Consider the following 19,035-nt stretch of genomic DNA (forward strand, 5'->3'; position numbering starts at 1 on the left):
TGCATGAATCAAGCATCAGTTTTTGAGTGGCATAAGAGGCAGGGAGTCTGTGAAAGATGATAAGTGGTTTCGAAGGAGTAAGGCAGTCAGAACACCAGAATTAAACCAAATAAAGAATTTCATGGATAAGGACTGTATGTGTGTTTATAGAGACAATAAGTGTACAATTTGATGTCAGTGTGGGAACTGTACGCACAATTATTCGTGATGAACTGAAGACATGGAAGATTTGTGCAAAGTTTGTCCCAATTGTGCATTCCTTGTCACAGACTATTTGACCAAGATTGGCGTCGACAGTTCCTCACCTTCCCTATAATCCAGACCTTGCTCCGGGTGACTTTTGGTTATTCCCTAAGCTCAAGGAAAAGAGATGAAGGAGGCTGTGATGAAGGTTATTGACATGCTCACACAAGAGGATTTCCATGGTACAACAAGGACATTGTAGCCGGAGGAGATTACTTTGAATGGGACTACGAATTAAGTCTGGAAACTTATTGAAGGCACCTCGTATATTATATATATATATATATATATATATATATATATATATATATATCCTGATCAAGCTGCTGAGGATAAACGCAAGCACAGAAAGGACAGATTATTAACCAGACACCCCCCCCCACCACTACTTTTATCTGCCCAAATTGCACAAGACAAATTGGGTCTAGGATTGGGCTCTATGCTTACCTGAGGACCCACAGAAGCCACAACGGAGGACAGTCTTACTCAGACACGAGTGACCGCCGATGATGATGATGATATATATATATATATATATATATCATTCAAACACATGTTTGAATATATGGTAAAGTGGCAGTTTTATTCATTTAGAACTGCTTTAAATCTTCACCGCTCACTCATTTCTTGACTAAATTTCAAACAATTATTACAGTTAACCTTCTCAGCTATATTATGAAAAAAATTTCAATTTTTGTTCAGTAAAACAAAAGTTATGATGAATTTTCTGGTGTTCAAAATCATAAAAATATGTAAGGTGATGAGCGACGCTTTTTATGACTGGTTTCCATAGACACCACATCGCTTCAGTGACTACTGTTGCTACTAATTCACTGCTGTCACAAAAAGAGAAGTAACACGTGAAAGAAAGAGAATTAAATCATGAAAGGGATATAATTGGGAGGATTTTATTGCAAGCAGACGAGTGCCGTACATTGTTATTACATGTGTTTATGGAGGCAAAAAAATAAGACTAAAATTAAACAAAGAACAAGTGAATTTATTAGAAACCTGAAAAAATCATGGATTACAATAGAAAAATGCGAGCATGAAAAGTAATATGGTTAAGCTGAAACATGGAAAAGTAAAGGACTAGTTATTAAAACTGGAAAAGAAAAGGACAAGATATTCTTGTAAAAAATAACTTAAAATATTGCAGCATTCAGAATTTTTTTTTTTTTAATTCAATTTATAACATTATATAATCAATTCTGGAAAGGGTTGTACAACCAAAGGATATCTACCCTTCACGATAAACACACAAAGAGAAGGGATGAACTGGAGGTCAACTGTGCCTTTGTCCTGTAAGTGCCCGCCCACTGGCTGATTAGGATGGACGCGGTGGTAGCTAGGAAGCTGATTAGCTAACTAGAAAATTCAATAGAATATACATATATATAAACGCATTAGAACCACAACTTTTCATATGAGCCTGATGTATTCTCACGAGAATGAAACACAGAATATTCTGTGTAGCTTAATTGCCATATATATTTTCATAACTTACTACCTAGCTCTACCTATGTATTGAGCACTGTTGAAGTAAATTCACGCATAAAATTATATCTTCATATATTAATTTATGTGATTACATGAAGTAATCATATATTATATATATATATATATATATATATATATATATATATATATATATATATATATGTAATTTAACTACTTGAAGCAGTGATATAATGTGAATATATACTATAAAGTTCGCATTTCGATAGCTTAATAGTGCAACACTACAAATATAAGTATACCACGTTAAAAGGGATAGATACGTTAATAGAGGTACATAAAAATTTACTTATTTTCAGAAAGTGTTTCTTTTATTGGTTACAACATAAAGTACATTTGTTTTAGCCCCTGGTGTTGGCATATAACTGTTCATCAAATCATAATGCTCACAACATTAGGCTTCATCAGCACATAGAAAATAATGTAATTTGTTTTGTTTCCTATGCGCTGATGAAGTCCAATGTTGTGAAAATTATAATTTGATGAACAGTGATATTCTTAATACCAAGACTGGGAAGGGGGTCGAAACCATTGTATGCAATGTTGTGACGTATAAAAGAAAAACTTTCTAAAAATGAATCAATTCTTATGTATCTATCCCTATTAACGTGGTATCTATCTATCTATCTATCTATCCCTCTCTCTCTCTCTCTCTCTCTATATATATATATATGAGTCAATTCTTATGTATCTATCCCTATTAACGTGGTATCTATCTATCTATCTATCTATCTATCCCTCTCTCTCTCTCTCTATATATATATATGAGTCAATTCTTATGTATCTATCCCTATTAACGTGGTATCTATCTATCTATCTATCTATCCCTCTCTCCCTCTCTCTCTATATATATATATGAGTCAATTCTTATGTATCTATCCCTATTAACGTGGTATCTATCTATCTATCTATCTATCTATCCCTCTCTCCCTCTCTCTATATATATTAATTATTGTTTGTATTTTTATTATTATGTTTCATTATCTTCAATTAGAATAGGCTGTGCACTGACATGATTATTTTCATGACAGTTTTTGTAACCTTACTACTTTCATACTGACTTATGAAAAAGAAGAATTAATCACGTTGACACACCGGTTCTTGCTGAATCACCAACGTTAAGCAACGTTGAACCTGGTCAGTGCTAAATGGGTGACCATTTGGGACTTCCAGGTGCTGTATGTGCTTTCCGTTTATCTCGGCATTGTTTCTAGTCATACCGTGCTTCTCCTTTCCACTGGACTCAAACAGTGTCGATTCAGGAGATGTGTGGTTGGTGATTGCACAACCCTTGCCTCACAATTACACATGCACATGGAGGTATACTTTGTCTTTTGAGACTGAACGGAGGCATCGGACATATAACAAATCAAAAACGAGTGGGATTTTCGTGACAACATCATTAGAATATTGCGGCACAAGGCCATCGGGCTCCCTCAATCCAGTTTGGTTTTTCAACAGAGCAGGCTCTTCCTGGATTTATTGTCTGCACTATGGCTGAGGAATTTTATCCAACCCTATATAATAACCCTTCAAAATATCAGAGAAAGGCTAACAGATGCTACACCTTGTCCAAGAATGACCTTGAACTTTGCAAGACAGTAGGGGAGGTATTACACATACCTACTTATCTGAATGCATAAAATGTCTAATATTCTCGAATGGTTAACCCATCTGGTACTAGTCAGGCTCAACGTCAGTTAACTTCGATGATTTAACAAGAACCGATATATATATATATATATATATATATATATATATATATATATATATAGTCATCCACATACAGTACTGTTTCGCTGTTTCACAGCTCATCAGTGCGGCTAGACAGGCAACTACCTCAAGCCAGGATTGAAACCCGACCGTTTATACGGCAGTCAAGGCTTCTAACCATTATATATATATATATATATATATATATATATATATATATATATATATATATTTAAAGGAGATTAGAACAATAGTCTAAAGAGCAGAGTGTATTTTAATGTAAAAGTGAAATTACTAGTTTAATTAAAATACAGGAAAGAAAAAGTGCTCGTTGTAATTTAGATATATAATAAGCTCGATAGGTAAATATCCTAGAGCTACTTTAATATTTAGTAATGTGATTGATAATTTAAAAATCAAATTATAATTAAATTAAAAATCTGTTTCAACAACAAAATCAATTATTTGTACGATCGTTTCGGAAAACAATGTTTTTATTATGGTAGACATCAAGTTACGGACAATAATTATTACATATAGTTTTTTAATAAACAAGGTTTCCTCATCAGCAAATTGTGAAGGGTTTTTATTAAATTTAAAAGACACCATAAATAAACCTAGCATTAAAAGTAAGGCAGATGTATCTATTAAATTGATTCGGTTTCTTCTAACTTCAATTATTCTGTTTCACAAAGACCAGTTTTATGGTATTCCTTATATATTCATTCGATGGTTATAATCTTAATCTTTCAGCATATATAAATCTTGCTATTATTTCACTCAAGGTTGAAACACATTAAAGTTGCAAGTGTATCTGTGTCATAAGTCTTCAGCAACAAAATGGAACTCAACAAAATGGAATATATATATATATATATATATATATATATATATATATATGATTTACTGTTTTGTTTTTAAATCCCCGAAACAGTATTTCATGGTAAACAACTGATGATCCCTTAAATTAACATTAGTACTATAGTGAATTCGAGAGAACAAGTTGATGCATTGATTGCAGGTGATTAAATAACTTACTGACTAAATAGTTTTTTAACGAATGATAAAAAAATATAAAAGTTAAATAATTTTCTTTATATAGTTTTAAAGGTTAAAAACTTCCAAGACTATATATATATATATATATATATATATATATATATATATATATATATATATATATATATATATATATATATAGTAAGTAGTAACTTATGAACATATATATATAGCAATTGAGCTACACAGAATATTCCGCATTTTCTTCTCTTGAAAATTCTTCAGGAGACGCACTGACACGTGTTTCGGCGTCTACAACTCATCAGAGTGGCTCAATCTAACTAGGTGACGAAACACGTGTCAGTGTATAAATTATACACTGTATAATTATATTTTAAACAATATATATGCCGCTTCCCATTTGGGGGTACCAAATTGGTAAAAGGGAAATTGTTCCCAACTCGCATTTAGGTAAAAATGCACTTTCGTATAAATAATTAATAATATCGTAAACAAAAACGAATAAATAAAACCTATATACGCACACAGTATTTGTTATCTTATTCAAAGCATGATAGAATTCTATCTGCCAGACAGCTTTAGGAATGACATAGTAAGGGAGAATACTCGTTCTTGAATTGATCCAAAGTTATTTCCCTTAGATCAGAAATTTCCTTTCACCAAATAAAATTTTTTTGCTAGCTTTAGTTTTAAGCTAAAAGCAAAATAGTATATGATTTTGTTCGGTAGTAGGATTTCAATCTTCCAGGTATTACCCCCCTTCAAGAGGGTGAATTAGTTTATTACTGGTTATATTAAAATAAAAACATACATCAAATGTTATGCAAACAGAACAAAATCAACCCCATGCCAATTTATAAAGCTATTCTTAACATGGAGAGAACAGTGGCTGTGTTAGTTTTTCCCTTGCTTAAACTTATCTCTCTTGTCCATTGACCTTAATAAGATTAAGAAGGGCTGCTGATAGCCTCCACTGATAAAATTTGATTTGATTTTTTTTTAAATAAAAATACTGAATGAAGTTGTGTAATTTTTAGCATACTGCATTTTTTGCAACCTAACATATTAGAAATTTTGTGTAACATTTTAAATTTTATTTTTACAAGTAGCATTGCACATGAAGGTTAATCTTGAGAAAAAATCCTTCTAGACTGGGGCAATGGATTACCAGTATGGCAATGCCTGGATTGAAGAACTGGATTTTCCGTACATTAAAATCTGACTTTGCTTTCTTTGGAAAACATGTAAATCGGACCTTACATGATGGTACTCCCCTTTCCCCAGTTTCTAAAATTAATTTCTTGTTTAAATTTTTATATATATATTTTCGAATTACTGCTTAGTGCTTGATCACTAAAGATTATGATTTTTATTTTTAATTAGTTATTGAATTTTTAGGTATGAGTTTAGTTTGCTATATAAAATAACCCCTTCATTCTGGTATTTGTCTATATATTTATATACTTACGAGTGGGGACCAATGATCTGACGTCCCACAAGAAAATTGACAAAATCAAGAATTGTGATTCCCAGATGTAAATCTACTGGGGGAGGGGGGGGGACATTCGAAGTCCCATACAGTTTTCTGAGTTTGACAGAAAGAATTCAAAGTTCAACAAAGATACACCTGAAGAAAGTTGGAGAAATGGCAGAAATAACACTAAAGATGAAAACAATAGTCCAAGTAATACAAATTACCAATACTCATCTAAAAAATTTAGAAACATAAACGATGATATTTAGCATTAATTCAAAGTGAATTACTTTTACTTAAAAACATAATTTCTAGCGGCTAAAGATGTCTAAGAGTTTTTAATATTTGTGCTTTTTAGAGAAATAATTAACACATGAGAGAGAGAGAGAGAGAGAGAGAGACAGAGAGAGACTAGTATTCTCTTAACTAATTATTTAATTATCTTATTAAGAATAAATGAATGGACACATAAAACAGATCTAATGAGTATTTCGATCTTGGCGATTATCAAAGTTTTCCTTTCAGTTGTTACAACATTATTGCCAATCTACCACGGGCACGTCTCATAACCAAACTGATCTGAAATCTTAGTCTCTTTGTCAACCTCGATATCCATGATGCCATGCATCATGTTGCATGCGTCTCTTTTTTTTTTACTCTACTTTTGACCTGTTTAACCTCACTTGACCTTGCATGACATCTCTTCCTGTCCATATTTCGTAGGAACTTGTTTATTTCCTAAACTTTGTGTCACTTTGATCTGCACTTTGTTCCACCCTTGTCAAGATTAATAAAAGCTGATGTGATCATTATCCAACATAGGGCCATCCTTTATGTAACAGGTCAAATCATACAAAAGACTTAAGATCTGAAAATTCTGCATTATAAGATGAGAATAAAGGATAAGTGGAGTAATCTTGGAAAAGGATTCATGCCCTCCTCTACACTCGCTGTAGTAGCTAATGAAATGGGAACCTTTGGGTTGCCTCAACTACAGTCGACCACTTTACTTTTTCATGGTAGTGTGACTGTATGTAAGTGCCAAATTATCTCTACTCTTATATAAAAGGAACTTTGTCTATGCATGTGTCTGTGTAAGTTCGTTCCCTGTGGACTCGAAAACAGCTGGGTCGATTTCTATGAAATTTCACACAAAGATACTTTATGTGCCTGGCAGTATTCATAGATAAGATTTGTATCTGAATGTCTTGAATAAGTATTGATAATCGAAATAATCCGATGAAAGAATAAACAGGCGATTTTGACCAAAGTTAACACCTTATACAACCTAAAACCACAAGTGCCTTTGAGAAGTTTTATTACCACACAAGTAAAAAGGCCCGATATATAAAATCAACAGTAAGTTTTTTGATATTACAGGGGCACATTCGAAATGAATATTTCTGTTTAAAGCACAAATGAAGCATGGTATTTGACTTTTGCATTTCAAAACTTTAATTCAAACCATTATATATAAAAAAATATTTTTATAAAATCAACAGTAGGTTCTCTACAGTGCAATGTAGAGGACAATGCATTGTGGACTAAGTAACTGTGGGAAGGCATGTTAATCTTTCTCCCAGTGCACCACTGATTGAAAAATGGTCGATTTCACCGATTTCGATGACAATAAAAATATGGGAGTGTGAAACATTTGTTGATCATCATTCAGTCCCGTGCAACGTCAGGTTTCCCTGCTAGTCTTACAATAATCATCTCTCATAAAAACGGATTTATTTTTAACATAAGACAATTATTATTGATTTTCTTATTAAAGCATTTTGTGTTTATTATTTTTCATCCCAAACAACGCATATTGTTACTTGGAACATAAGAGGTTACGATTTGGGATAGTGTCTAACGGGAGACTGTGAGAAGTTGAGCAGCAAGATGTTTGTTAACATAATATTTAAACTTGTGCAGGTTAGTACAGTCAGAAAAGCAAAAATATTGGAAGGAAATTCCTAAGTCTGGCAGTCTGATGGAAGAAACTTAGAATAAAAGGCTTTCCGGTCAAAATGTGATATGAGCGAAATGTGGCTTTCTAAAGATAGAAGTTGCTCTTTCATGTAAGTAATTTTCTAGCATGGTAGAGAGAGCCCACCTTCTTTACATCAGCTTTGACAATCTCCTCAATGTATTTGTTTCAATTCATGTTGTTCTTGTTCAGTCAGTTCTGATTGGCTAAAAGTCTTGAATAATTTGTATTATATTCTGAGTGTTGATTATTACTTAATACTTTATCTGTTGCACCACGGGGTCCATATCTATCCTGGTGGATTATTGATTGTGTTTTATTTCTGTTGACAGAACTAAAAAACAGCTTCATACACAGACAGACATGGTGGCACAATTAAAGAAGAAACTCGAATGCAAAGAAAAAACCAAGAAAAACACAAATATTGTCAAACAGGTAAGTGCAGCCATTTTGTATTTACAACGTATAAGACGTAAAAAAAATAGACGACAAAGATGTCGCCATTTTGAAATTCAAGGTTTGTTTATTTTTTTTACCATACGGCTTTGAGCTGATCTTCCCCCCACTTTTTTTTTTAATATCTTCTCGGCAGAAGTCATTCAAAATATACAACAGAACAAGATACAATATTGGTGATATTACAGATTATTAAATCGTTTCTCTTATAGTTCCGAAACACGTACTTATAGTTTCGTTTCTAAATTCATCGCATAAAATCTTTTCTGATACCATCTCTGTTTGTACTTGGATTTGATTCAAAAATATTTTTGGTTCCTTCTTAGGAATTTGTCGCAGTTTCAAAATCATCGCCTCCATTTTTCCTTCTTTCTCCCCCCCCCCCGTTGTCTCTTCACCTTCCCTTCCCTTAAACAAAGGATACGATAGGCTAATGCCAATTAAACGTATGAACATATCCGGACTCAGTGAATACATTCACCTTCCCTTTTTTTCATCAACTTCGCTACACACGTCGGAATACAAATATATCAAACAAAATGCCAATAATTCAGGCAATTGACTTTTTACTTTTTAGACGAAATTAATTTAAATGGAATCAACAAACTCCCAAGCTACTTTTGATTGCATAAATTTCGTCTTAGAATTAATTAATTTGTTTGTCTTATTGGCAGCGACGCCTCCAACATCACACTGGCCAAATAAATACAGCCAGCCTCGGCCCAACCAGGTAGTTTTCGGCCGGGCGTCAGTCCCAGCCGGAGGAGGCTCCCGAAATGGCAACATTGACACTACCAGTCATGTTGACCGAATCCACCAGCCGAAGGATTCCAGCGACAGCAACAGTTCAACCAGCCCTTATCAGGGCTAATAAGTTTTTTTACTAATGCGATTCACTACTGCTTGCCTCCTGAGACCCACCAGCAACGAACTTCACTTCCAGTCTCGAGCGCCTTCCTGCTCACTCCTGCAACCTCCAGCTCATTCCAGTGGCTTCCTGCTCATCCCTGTAGTCTTTCCAGCCTTTGGTGGCTCCAGTTCACTCCAGCGTCTCCAACTCACTCCTGCAGCCTTCCAACTCCTCCTGCAGTTTTCCGGCAACCTCGCTTGCACCTCACTCCTCCGACCTGCAACCTCGCTTGCATCTTGCTCCTCCAGCCTGCAACCTCACTTGCAAATCGCTCGTCCATTCTGCGACCTCGCCTGCACCTGGCTCCCTACTAACCGTCCGTTCCTTAACACTGATCCTCCGTTCTCAGTGTTGTCTGTTCCTTAACACTGACCCCATGCTTTCAGTGTCGTTCATTCCTTAACACTGACCCTACATTCTCAGTGTCCACCGTCCGTTCCAGATCGCCCTAACGTCCAGACGATCATTCCAGACCCAACGAGCAACCCTAAACCACGCTACATCTAGAGTACCTGTTTTAGGCCTCCAGACCTTAGCCTCCAGTGACGTGTGACCTTCCGGACAACCAGGATCCAGATCATACGGTTTTTCGCTTCCTTTGCAAATAAAAGGCGAACCCTCGTCTTTAACCAAACAACCTGTGTCTGTCATTCTTCTTTGCCTTTTTGCTGTTTACTTTTTGCCCGTGTCTACCTTGTTAGTTGTTGGGTCGATTATCCACGGACGACCGGCCCCCGCAACAAATTTGATAACAATTATTTTAAATAAACTTTATATAATCATTGATATATATATATATATATATATATATATATATACAGAGTGTCCCAAAAGAAGCTGACGGAATTTTAAATTTGATTAACTTCTTCAATATTTAAGTTATGTTTACCAATTTACATATGTAGGTAGATGAGCCTCTCCGTGATTGTTTTAGATATGGTAAGATATCGTAGATGTCAACTTTTGCAATTTTTCCATAGTTGTAAGAAAATGGAATGGATCAGTAAGGAATGCGATTGGTGGGATTTCGTTTAAGAAAAATAAATAAAAATGTAGAATGTTGGCAGATGATATGGTAACACTTGCAAAAATATATATTTTATGAGATAAATATTTTTTAATTCATTATCAAATTAACGTCTGAATTTGTTAGATGAAATACAGTGATTTTTAGATCGTAAATTATTTCAACCATTTCCGGGACTGGCTCCTTATACCCTTTTTGTTCCTTTCACCCGCTTTCACAATAATATGAGGAGAAATAAGGTACGTGTACAATATTCTACCCAAGAAATAAGGTACTTGTACAGTATTCTACCTATATGAGAAAACTATGTTTAAACTGTTTAAGCGCTGCCTTAAGGAGAAGTGCTTTCCGACTCCCTGGAAGACCTCATCAGTTTGCTCTGTATTTAAGAATTCAGGTGATAAGTCATCTCCCTCTCAGTACAGACCAATAAGTCTCCTGTGTGTTATGAGTAAGCTGCTGGAATCCATATTAAATAGAGAAATAGTCAACCACCTTAGAACTGCTTCAGCTATTTCCGTGACTGACTCCGTATACCCCTTTCGTTTCCTCCACCCGTTTTCACAATAATATGAGGAGAAATAAGGTACTTGTACAGTATTCTACCTAAAACAATGAAAAGTCATACTATTCGATGATTTGACGTGATTTTTGATTTTAAAAACTTTTATGGATATCACAGGTAAGATTTTCTTCCTTTTTTCGTATGGATACTATATTGTACAAATACGTTATTCCTTGGGTCGATTACTGTACAAGTACCTTATTTCTTTTTTAAAAATTAAACTACTCGATTATTTTACATAATATTTGATTGTGCTAACTTTTCCGTATGTCACAGCTAAGAGTTTGTTTTTTCACATAGGTATTATACTGAAGAAGCACCTTATTTATTATTTAAAAGTCATACTACTCGATGATTTTACGTGATTTTCAGTTTTAATCACCTTTATGTATGCCACAGGTAAGACTTTCTTTGTTTTTCATAGGGGTATTATACTGCATAAGTACCTTATTTCTCCAGTCGATGACTGTACATGTACCTTATTTCTTATTTAAAAATGAAACTCTTCGATTATTTTATGTAATTTTCTGTTGTGCTAACTTTTCCATATGCTAGGGCTAAGAGTTTGTTTTTCACATAGGTATTATACTGAAGAAGCACCTTATTTATTATTTAACAGTTATACTATTCGATGATTTGATGTGAGTTTCGGTTTTAATTACTTTTATGTACGCTGCAGGAAAGATTTTCTTTTTGTTATGGCTAAGAGTTCATATTGGTACGGATATCACATGTTAAATATTACTAAACAAAGTAAAAGAAAATAATGCTTGGGAGACTTGCATTGTCAGAACAAAACGAACAGTATTCCCCCCATCTCCACCTAACCAAAAACGGTAGAGATAATGCCTGGGAGATTACCTTGTGACCACAAAACATATACTACTCCCCCTACCCCTGCCTAAAAATGAAGGTTTGGTAATTCGTGGAAGCCTTCAGAGGACTTTTAAAAGCAACATAATTGTGCTTCGTCCCCCCCACCACCACCACCACTATTGTGACGTCATTTTTGGAAGATGATTGCAGTTTTCCCAAATGTATACCGAAATACACTGTTTTATTACATAACATTAAAAATCCAGGAAAAAATGAACACCGGCCAACAGAAATTGTCATACCCGATTGCAGTGGCAGTCGTGATATGGTGATGGTTGTGGCGGAATTTTTATAATTAATCAGAAGTGCCTTTTGCCGGGCATTTTTTAATTTTTAAACTTTGCATTGTGTCGTGGAACAATAGTGAAAATAAGAACAATCAAGTCGAGATTTGGTTAAGGAACAAGTGTATTAACAATAATGTACAAAGATAGGAAAGCGTGTATATCTGCTGGGCATTCGGCTAGCAATTGAAGTGCAGTCGCATCTCTCTCACCGGTGTTGGAATTACTAGCGCTATTTATAGTGCTAATCAGTGTAAATTCCTCTGTTCAAGGAAGGCTGGTATTACATATATACTAGCAGAACATGTGGAAATTGCACAGGTTGAGAAATATATGTAATCAACAAATATTTTTCTTGATAGTGCAAAAAAAATTTGTTTTTTTGGAGAGAATATATAGCAAATGTGAATTTATTAATATGTCTATGAAAATGGTGTCTAATATATTTGAAATATAGAACTGACCCAAATGAGATAAATTAATAAGTAATTATAAATACAAAGTAATATTGTGCTACATAGTTTAATACAAATAATACAATCACATTGTAAATATTTAATTTACTCCTTCGGTTAAGGACGTCTTTCACTGAAGAACCGCTGCCAGTTGAAAATGCTCATACCGTTACAACAATGATCATATATTATTATAATAATATTCGAAAACGAAGATACATCAAAGGGAAGTCACTCCAATATTCTTGTTCATAATTGTAAGATTGGCGTATTTAAGGCCAACTTTTACGAATCTAGCCTTTTCTTGGGAAAAAATTTGGTTTTCAAAAATTGTATTTAGCCTTTTTCAAAGCGTAACATACGGATAAGGAAAGAACAAGCCTGGATGCCGGCGTTAGATTGAATATAGTAGTTGAAAAAAACCCGAAATATTTTTTCTTACAATTAATCAGAAATAAGTTTCCCAGGGAATATTTGTAATTACTCAGAAGTGATTTTTTCAGGACATTTTTATAATGTTAAAATTTGTAACATTAAATATAGTATTTCTAAAACAAAACATTTTCCTGACAATTAATCAGAAATGTCTTTTCCTTTGCATTTTTGTAATTAATCAGAAGTGACTTTTATATGGCATTTTTATAATGTTAAAATTTTATAATATTAAATAGAGTATTTGAAAAACGAAACATTTTTTCTTATAATTAATTAGAAGTGATTTTTACAGGGTATTTTTATAATGTTAAAATTTTAAGCATTAAATATAGTAGTTGAAAAAAAATTATTTTTGCTTACAATTAATCAGAAATGACTTTTCCAGAGCATTAAATAAATAATTGAAAATAGATAATTTTTTTTCTTACAACTAATCAGAATTGACTCTTCCCGGGCATTTTTGTAATTAACCAGAAGTGACTTTTCCAGGGCATTTTTGTAATTAATTAAAAGTAACTTTTCCAGGGCATTTTTGTAATGTTAAAACTTTGTAACATTAAATATAATATTTGAAAAAGAAAAAAGTTTTCTAACAATTAATAAGAAGTGATTTTACAGGGCATTTTTATAATTCATCAGGAGTGACTTTTACAAGGCATTTTTATAATTTATCATAAGTGACTTTTACAGGGCATTTTTATAATTCATCAAGAGTGACTTTTACAGGGCATTTTTATAATTTATCATAAGTGACTTTTACAGGGCATTTTTATAATTCATCAAGAGTGACTTTTATAGGGCATTTTTATAATTTATCATAAGTGACTTTTACAGGGCATTTTTATAATTCATCAAGAGTGACTTTTACAGGGCATTTTTATAATTTATCATAAGTGACTTTTACAGGGCATTTTTATAATTCATCAAGAGTGACTTTTATAGGGCATTTTTATAATTTATCATAAGTGACTTTTACAGGGCATTTTTATAATTCATCAAGAGTGACTTTTACAGGGCATTTTTATAATTTATCATAAGTGACTTTTACAGGGCACATTTGTAATGTTAAAAATTTGTTAAATTAAGTAAGTAGTAAATCATTTTATTATAGTTTTCCAAAATAGTGACACCAATTTTTTTTTTTTGTCTTATTAGTCATTTGGAATATTCCAATTTGATTATAATGGATGTCAAGATGATAAAGGTTAAGGAGAATTACCGTATTATTATATAGATATGGCTAGGGTATTCCTAACTAGCAACATCATTTTTTGTTTTTTGTTTTTTTTTAGTTATTTGGAATAGTCCACCTTCCTTTTAAGGGATTTCAGGATGATAAAGGTCGAAGTGAATTAGCATATTAATATATAGATTATTATCTCACTCACTTAAAGTTCTCACAAAGACAACAATAAGTGGCATTACTTGGTGTCTATGTGACAACAAATCTCCCTAGATTTCCAGTACTCTTCGCCTAAATGAATTTACGTTATCGCAACAGTTGTTTGCCATTGACGTCTTCTTGGCAATGATCATTAGTCTTCGCTGGAATTGGGTGACAACAAGCCTCCCAAAAATCTCAGTCCTTTTCACACCCATCCAGTGGCGGTTTCATTAGTACTTTCTCTCCTTTGTCTTTTCATCCTGTCGACTATTTGCTATGATGCCACATTACAATTCACTTGTGTATAGGTACAAGTTTTTTGGTTTTCAGTTCAGACATTTGCAGACAAATGCAATTTCATGACCGAATTGAAAATCGAAACAATTTTTTTTTCATAACAGAATTCTGACATTTTTGAATGCATGTTTTCTTTTTTTGTTGAAAAAGTTCACTTTTCTTTTTTATAAATATAAGAAACTTATAACAACACAAAATAAAGATTTAAAAAAATTTTAAGAAAACATGAACATAAAGTTTTGTCACACATCTATTGAATTAAAATAAATATAAGGAATTTACAATAACACGAAAAATATCTTTTTTAAACAATACAGACATTTTTAAAAAATTTTTTTAATAAATATGAACATGCATTATCGAAATACATGTGGATTTTGAGAAAATTATTTTTTTCTTTCCAAATTTTAAATTTTTATAATAAAGTCCAACCGCATATTTATTGTTGTGAGATTTTCTGTTCAGTTCTGCAATTGGAAAAGTTGTACTTTTTTTTTTCATTTATTCATTTTTTTACAAGGTAGTCACCACTTATCAAGGCCCGGAAGCCACTCGGGGATAAGGGTTATTGTGTGTACAGTACGTTAGTGTTGGAGATTTGATAAAGTGTCTTACTTAAGGAGGCGGTTCATCAGGAATGTGTTTAAATTAGACTTGAAGACATCCAGGTTGTAGTCAGATGGGAAACAAGCAACTGGAACAGAGTTCCACAGGTGTGCACTTCTAAGAAAGAAGTTTTGTTCATGAAATCTATGTTTTGATTTTGGCACAGATAAGGAGTGGGGAAAATTTTTGACAGTGGTTGCAGTTTTTTTTTTTATTTTGGAGGGGGTAGTCAATTTACAATTTTGCGGTTTCAGTGTTCTTGTTGCATTTTTTTTGTTTTACTTTTGTTCCATTTTTTTATATGGCCGATTAGCGTTGTTCACTCATCTTGATTAGTTTCCGTATTCGAGGATTATCATTAAGATTTGAGCTGTTTTTACGATGACCATCCATTGCATAGTTTAAGTGTGACCTAATTGACCTAAGGGAGCGTTTTGCTCCCCATTCGGGAGGTTCAGACTTCTCAGGGACCTGAAGAAGACCGCATAACTATGCTAAGATTACTTTCATAGATCCTGGGCGACAGGGAATCCCATGGACTTGAATTGAAATATATAGATATATTTTGCTTTATTGTTTGAAAATCAGAGATATATTTGTTATTTGAAAAATAGACAACAGGAAATGTGAGAATGTTAGAATAATATATTGTACCAATCGGCCTGGTGGACCCTCCAGACTATGGCTGTCTGAATGATCGGATGTGACCTCTAAGGTCATGAGAATTAAATATTGATTTTAGTCCCCAGATTTCAAAACTCTCGACTACAGTTGAGCTGCACGCATGCAATCTGCATCTGCGTGCCGTAATTTGATTGGCTTAGGAGACTTCCACCCCGACACACATCCCCCCCCTATATATCTCACTGCTGATGCTATTCTCTATCTATATAAGAGCCAGGTACGTCCAAGGATGGAATACTGTTGCCACATCTGGGCAGGAGCTGCTAGAAAGGACTTGTCCTGCCTTGATAGGGTTCAAAATAGACTTCGTAGCCTCGTAGGAGATGTCCTTTTCTCCTCTCTGCAACCTCTATCTCACAGAAGAGATGTTGCGAGTTTGTCTCTGATGTATCGTTATTTTCATGGAAAGTGTTCAACTGAGCTTCAATCTATGGTCCCCCCTCGCCAAACTTTCACAAGAAACACTCGTCTAGCTGTAAACACTATCAATAATTTCCCCCACTCTTTATCTGTACCTAAACCTAAACGTAGATTCCATGAACAAAGCTTCTTTCTTAGAACTGCACGCCTGTGGAATTGTCTTCCGTTTTCCTGCTTTCCGGCTGACTACAATATGGTTGTGTTCAAGTCTAAAGTTAATAAGTTCTTGATGAACCGTTCCATATAAGTTATCAAATTTACCAAATTTTCATTACTAATTATTACTATATTAACCAATTTCTACTGTACACTCTTTAACCCTTATCCTTGAGTGGCCTCTGGGCCTTGATAATGTGGTGATACCTATGTAAAAAAAAAAAAAAAAAAACCCGCTCGAAAATTAAGCAGAAGACTACAGATTTGAGACTTTTAAAACTTGCTAAGAACTATCTATGCCTAAATCAAAACGTAGATTCCATGAACAAAGCTTCTTTCTTAGAACTGCACGCCTGTGGAACTCTGTTCCGTCTGCCTGCTTCCCACCTGACTACAACTTGGTTGTCTTCAAGTCCAACGTAAACAAATTCCTGATGAACCGCCCCCCTTAAGCAGACACTTTAAATATCCACACTAACGTACTGTACTTACAATAACCCTTATCCCTGAGTGGCTTCCGGGCCTTGATAAGTGGTGACCACCTTGTAAAAAAAACAAAAAGAAAAAAAAAGCTGAACAATACTTGTAAAAAGTGTGTAAATATTTTTTGTGAAATTAATCTGTTAGGGTTAGGGTTCCGGCTGTTTTGTTTTTTCTTTTCGTGAACCAGTTTCCGTCTTCTGGCATGTGCGAGCTTTATTTCCTTTTGCTTCCAGGAATCGGAGGTGACTGCCTCTTGGAGATTTAGACGATACGAGCCAAAGTTTTTCCAAAGATCAGTGGGGTGACCTTACAGACAGAGAGGTTGGGACACATAAGTCTTCCCCTTGATTCCGATTTCTTCTAGTCTCTTTTGCAAGTTCTTTGGGACTGTTCCCAATGCTCCTATAATTATTGGTATTATATTGACATTCTTCCGGTTCCATTGTTATTATTATTTATTCATTAGGAGTAGTCACACAGGCCATCATCAAAGATTTCTCTTTGAGAACAACTTGTGGTGTTCTTTGGAGTCTGAGTGACAACAAGTCTCCCCAGATTTCCAGTACTCTCCACCTCTTTCGATAATATTTGCAGATAAATTTGCATTATCACAACAGTGGTTTACCATTGATTTCTCATTGGTCGTAACAATTGGCCTTCACTGGAATTTGGGTGACAATAAACCTCCTCAAGATCCCAGTCCTCTTTGCACTCATTCAGCAGGTCTGGCTAGTGCTTTTTCTCCTCAGTCTTTCCATCCTCCTTGACCTTCCTCGATTATTCGGTTTGGTGTCACTTTATGGTGACACACGCACAAAAAAAATTGGGGTAAGGCAGGGGAGCAGGGTGGTTAACGGTTTCATTTTTCATGATTCCATGTGAGGATCCTTTGTGTTTTACATCTGTAGCAGTTTCTGTATATCCAGCTTGCGCCTGTAGCTCACGTTTCTTAGTCTCTACATTCAAGGATTTTCCATTATTATTATTATTATTAGTTAGTATAGAGACAACGCTGGTACGTGTGTAAGCATAATATTTCAATATTGCTTATCAAATGTTTTGTTGTTTTTTTTCAGAGACAAAACAAAATACGTTTCTGAATTTTTTAGATGAGGATCGATAATTTGGATTATTCGGAGTGTTATTCTCACAACGTTTCAGCCGATGTAACCGCTCACCATTTTTTAAGTGCATTTTGTCGAATTTGGAAATCTTTATGTCAAACTCGGGTATCTCTTAAAATTTTGAATGGAACCCTTTATTTAATCCACGGGAGTAGGTTGTTCTCGTTCATGGCCAACTAAAGAATTTCATGAATAAGGACCGTTGTGTGTCTATAGAATCAATAAGTGCACAATTTGATGTCAGTGTGGGAACTGTACACAATTATTCACGAGGAACTGAAGAGGTGGAAGATTTGTGCAAAGTTTGTCCTAAGAGTGCTCCATCCTTGTCACAGACTATTAGACCAAGATGAGCATCAAGATATTTCCTCACCCTCCTTATAGTCTAGACCTTGCTCCCTGTACATTTGGTTATTCCTTAAGCTTAAGGAAAATCTTAGAGGCTGTAATTATAAGACAGTTGGAGATGAAAGAGGCTATGACGAGGGTCATTGACATGTTTACACAAGAGGACTTCCATAGGGCTTTCCAGAAGTTGTTGGAACAGTACAAGTGCATTGCAGCCGGAGGAGATTACTTCAAAGGAGGCTAGAGTTTCATATATGTACTATCAATAAAAGTGCCCATGCGAAAAATAATCTTGAAACTTATTGAAGGCACCTCGTACTACACTTTATTCCTTGTCAAAAGGCCAAGAGTCCTTAGCATGTCACCACTACAAAAATCAGACAAGGCTAATCAATAAAATAAAATGGCGGCCTCTTTCATTTCAGTTCAATTTGTTTGGCAAAAATTTTGACCGTTGTGCTTGTGGAAAAATAGCAGTAAAATTTACACAGAAGAGAATACAGAATCTCAGCAGCAAATTCACCTTCAATTGTTTTGTTATTGGTGCATTTATAACCTCACTATTTCAAAGTTCAGGAT

At 34.3% G+C, this 19,035-nt stretch overlaps 1 protein-coding gene across 2 annotated transcripts in view; it reads left to right on the forward strand.

The window, feature by feature from the left end:
- LOC145249691 (centlein-like) overlaps positions 1-19,035 on the forward strand; it is a 1,118,615-nt gene that overhangs the window by 1,013,859 nt on the left and 85,721 nt on the right. For both annotated transcript variants that reach the window (XM_080111490.1, XM_080111491.1), the window contains exon 16: positions 8,279-8,381. In XM_080111490.1, the coding sequence (XP_079967616.1) occupies positions 8,279-8,381 (103 nt within the window). The remainder of the gene's footprint in view (positions 1-8,278; positions 8,382-19,035) is intronic.

Source organism: Euprymna scolopes, chromosome 28 (genome assembly GCF_053919585.1).
Source record: "Euprymna scolopes isolate OS-2025 chromosome 28, ASM5391958v1, whole genome shotgun sequence".
NCBI lineage: Eukaryota > Metazoa > Mollusca > Cephalopoda > Sepiida > Sepiolidae > Euprymna > Euprymna scolopes.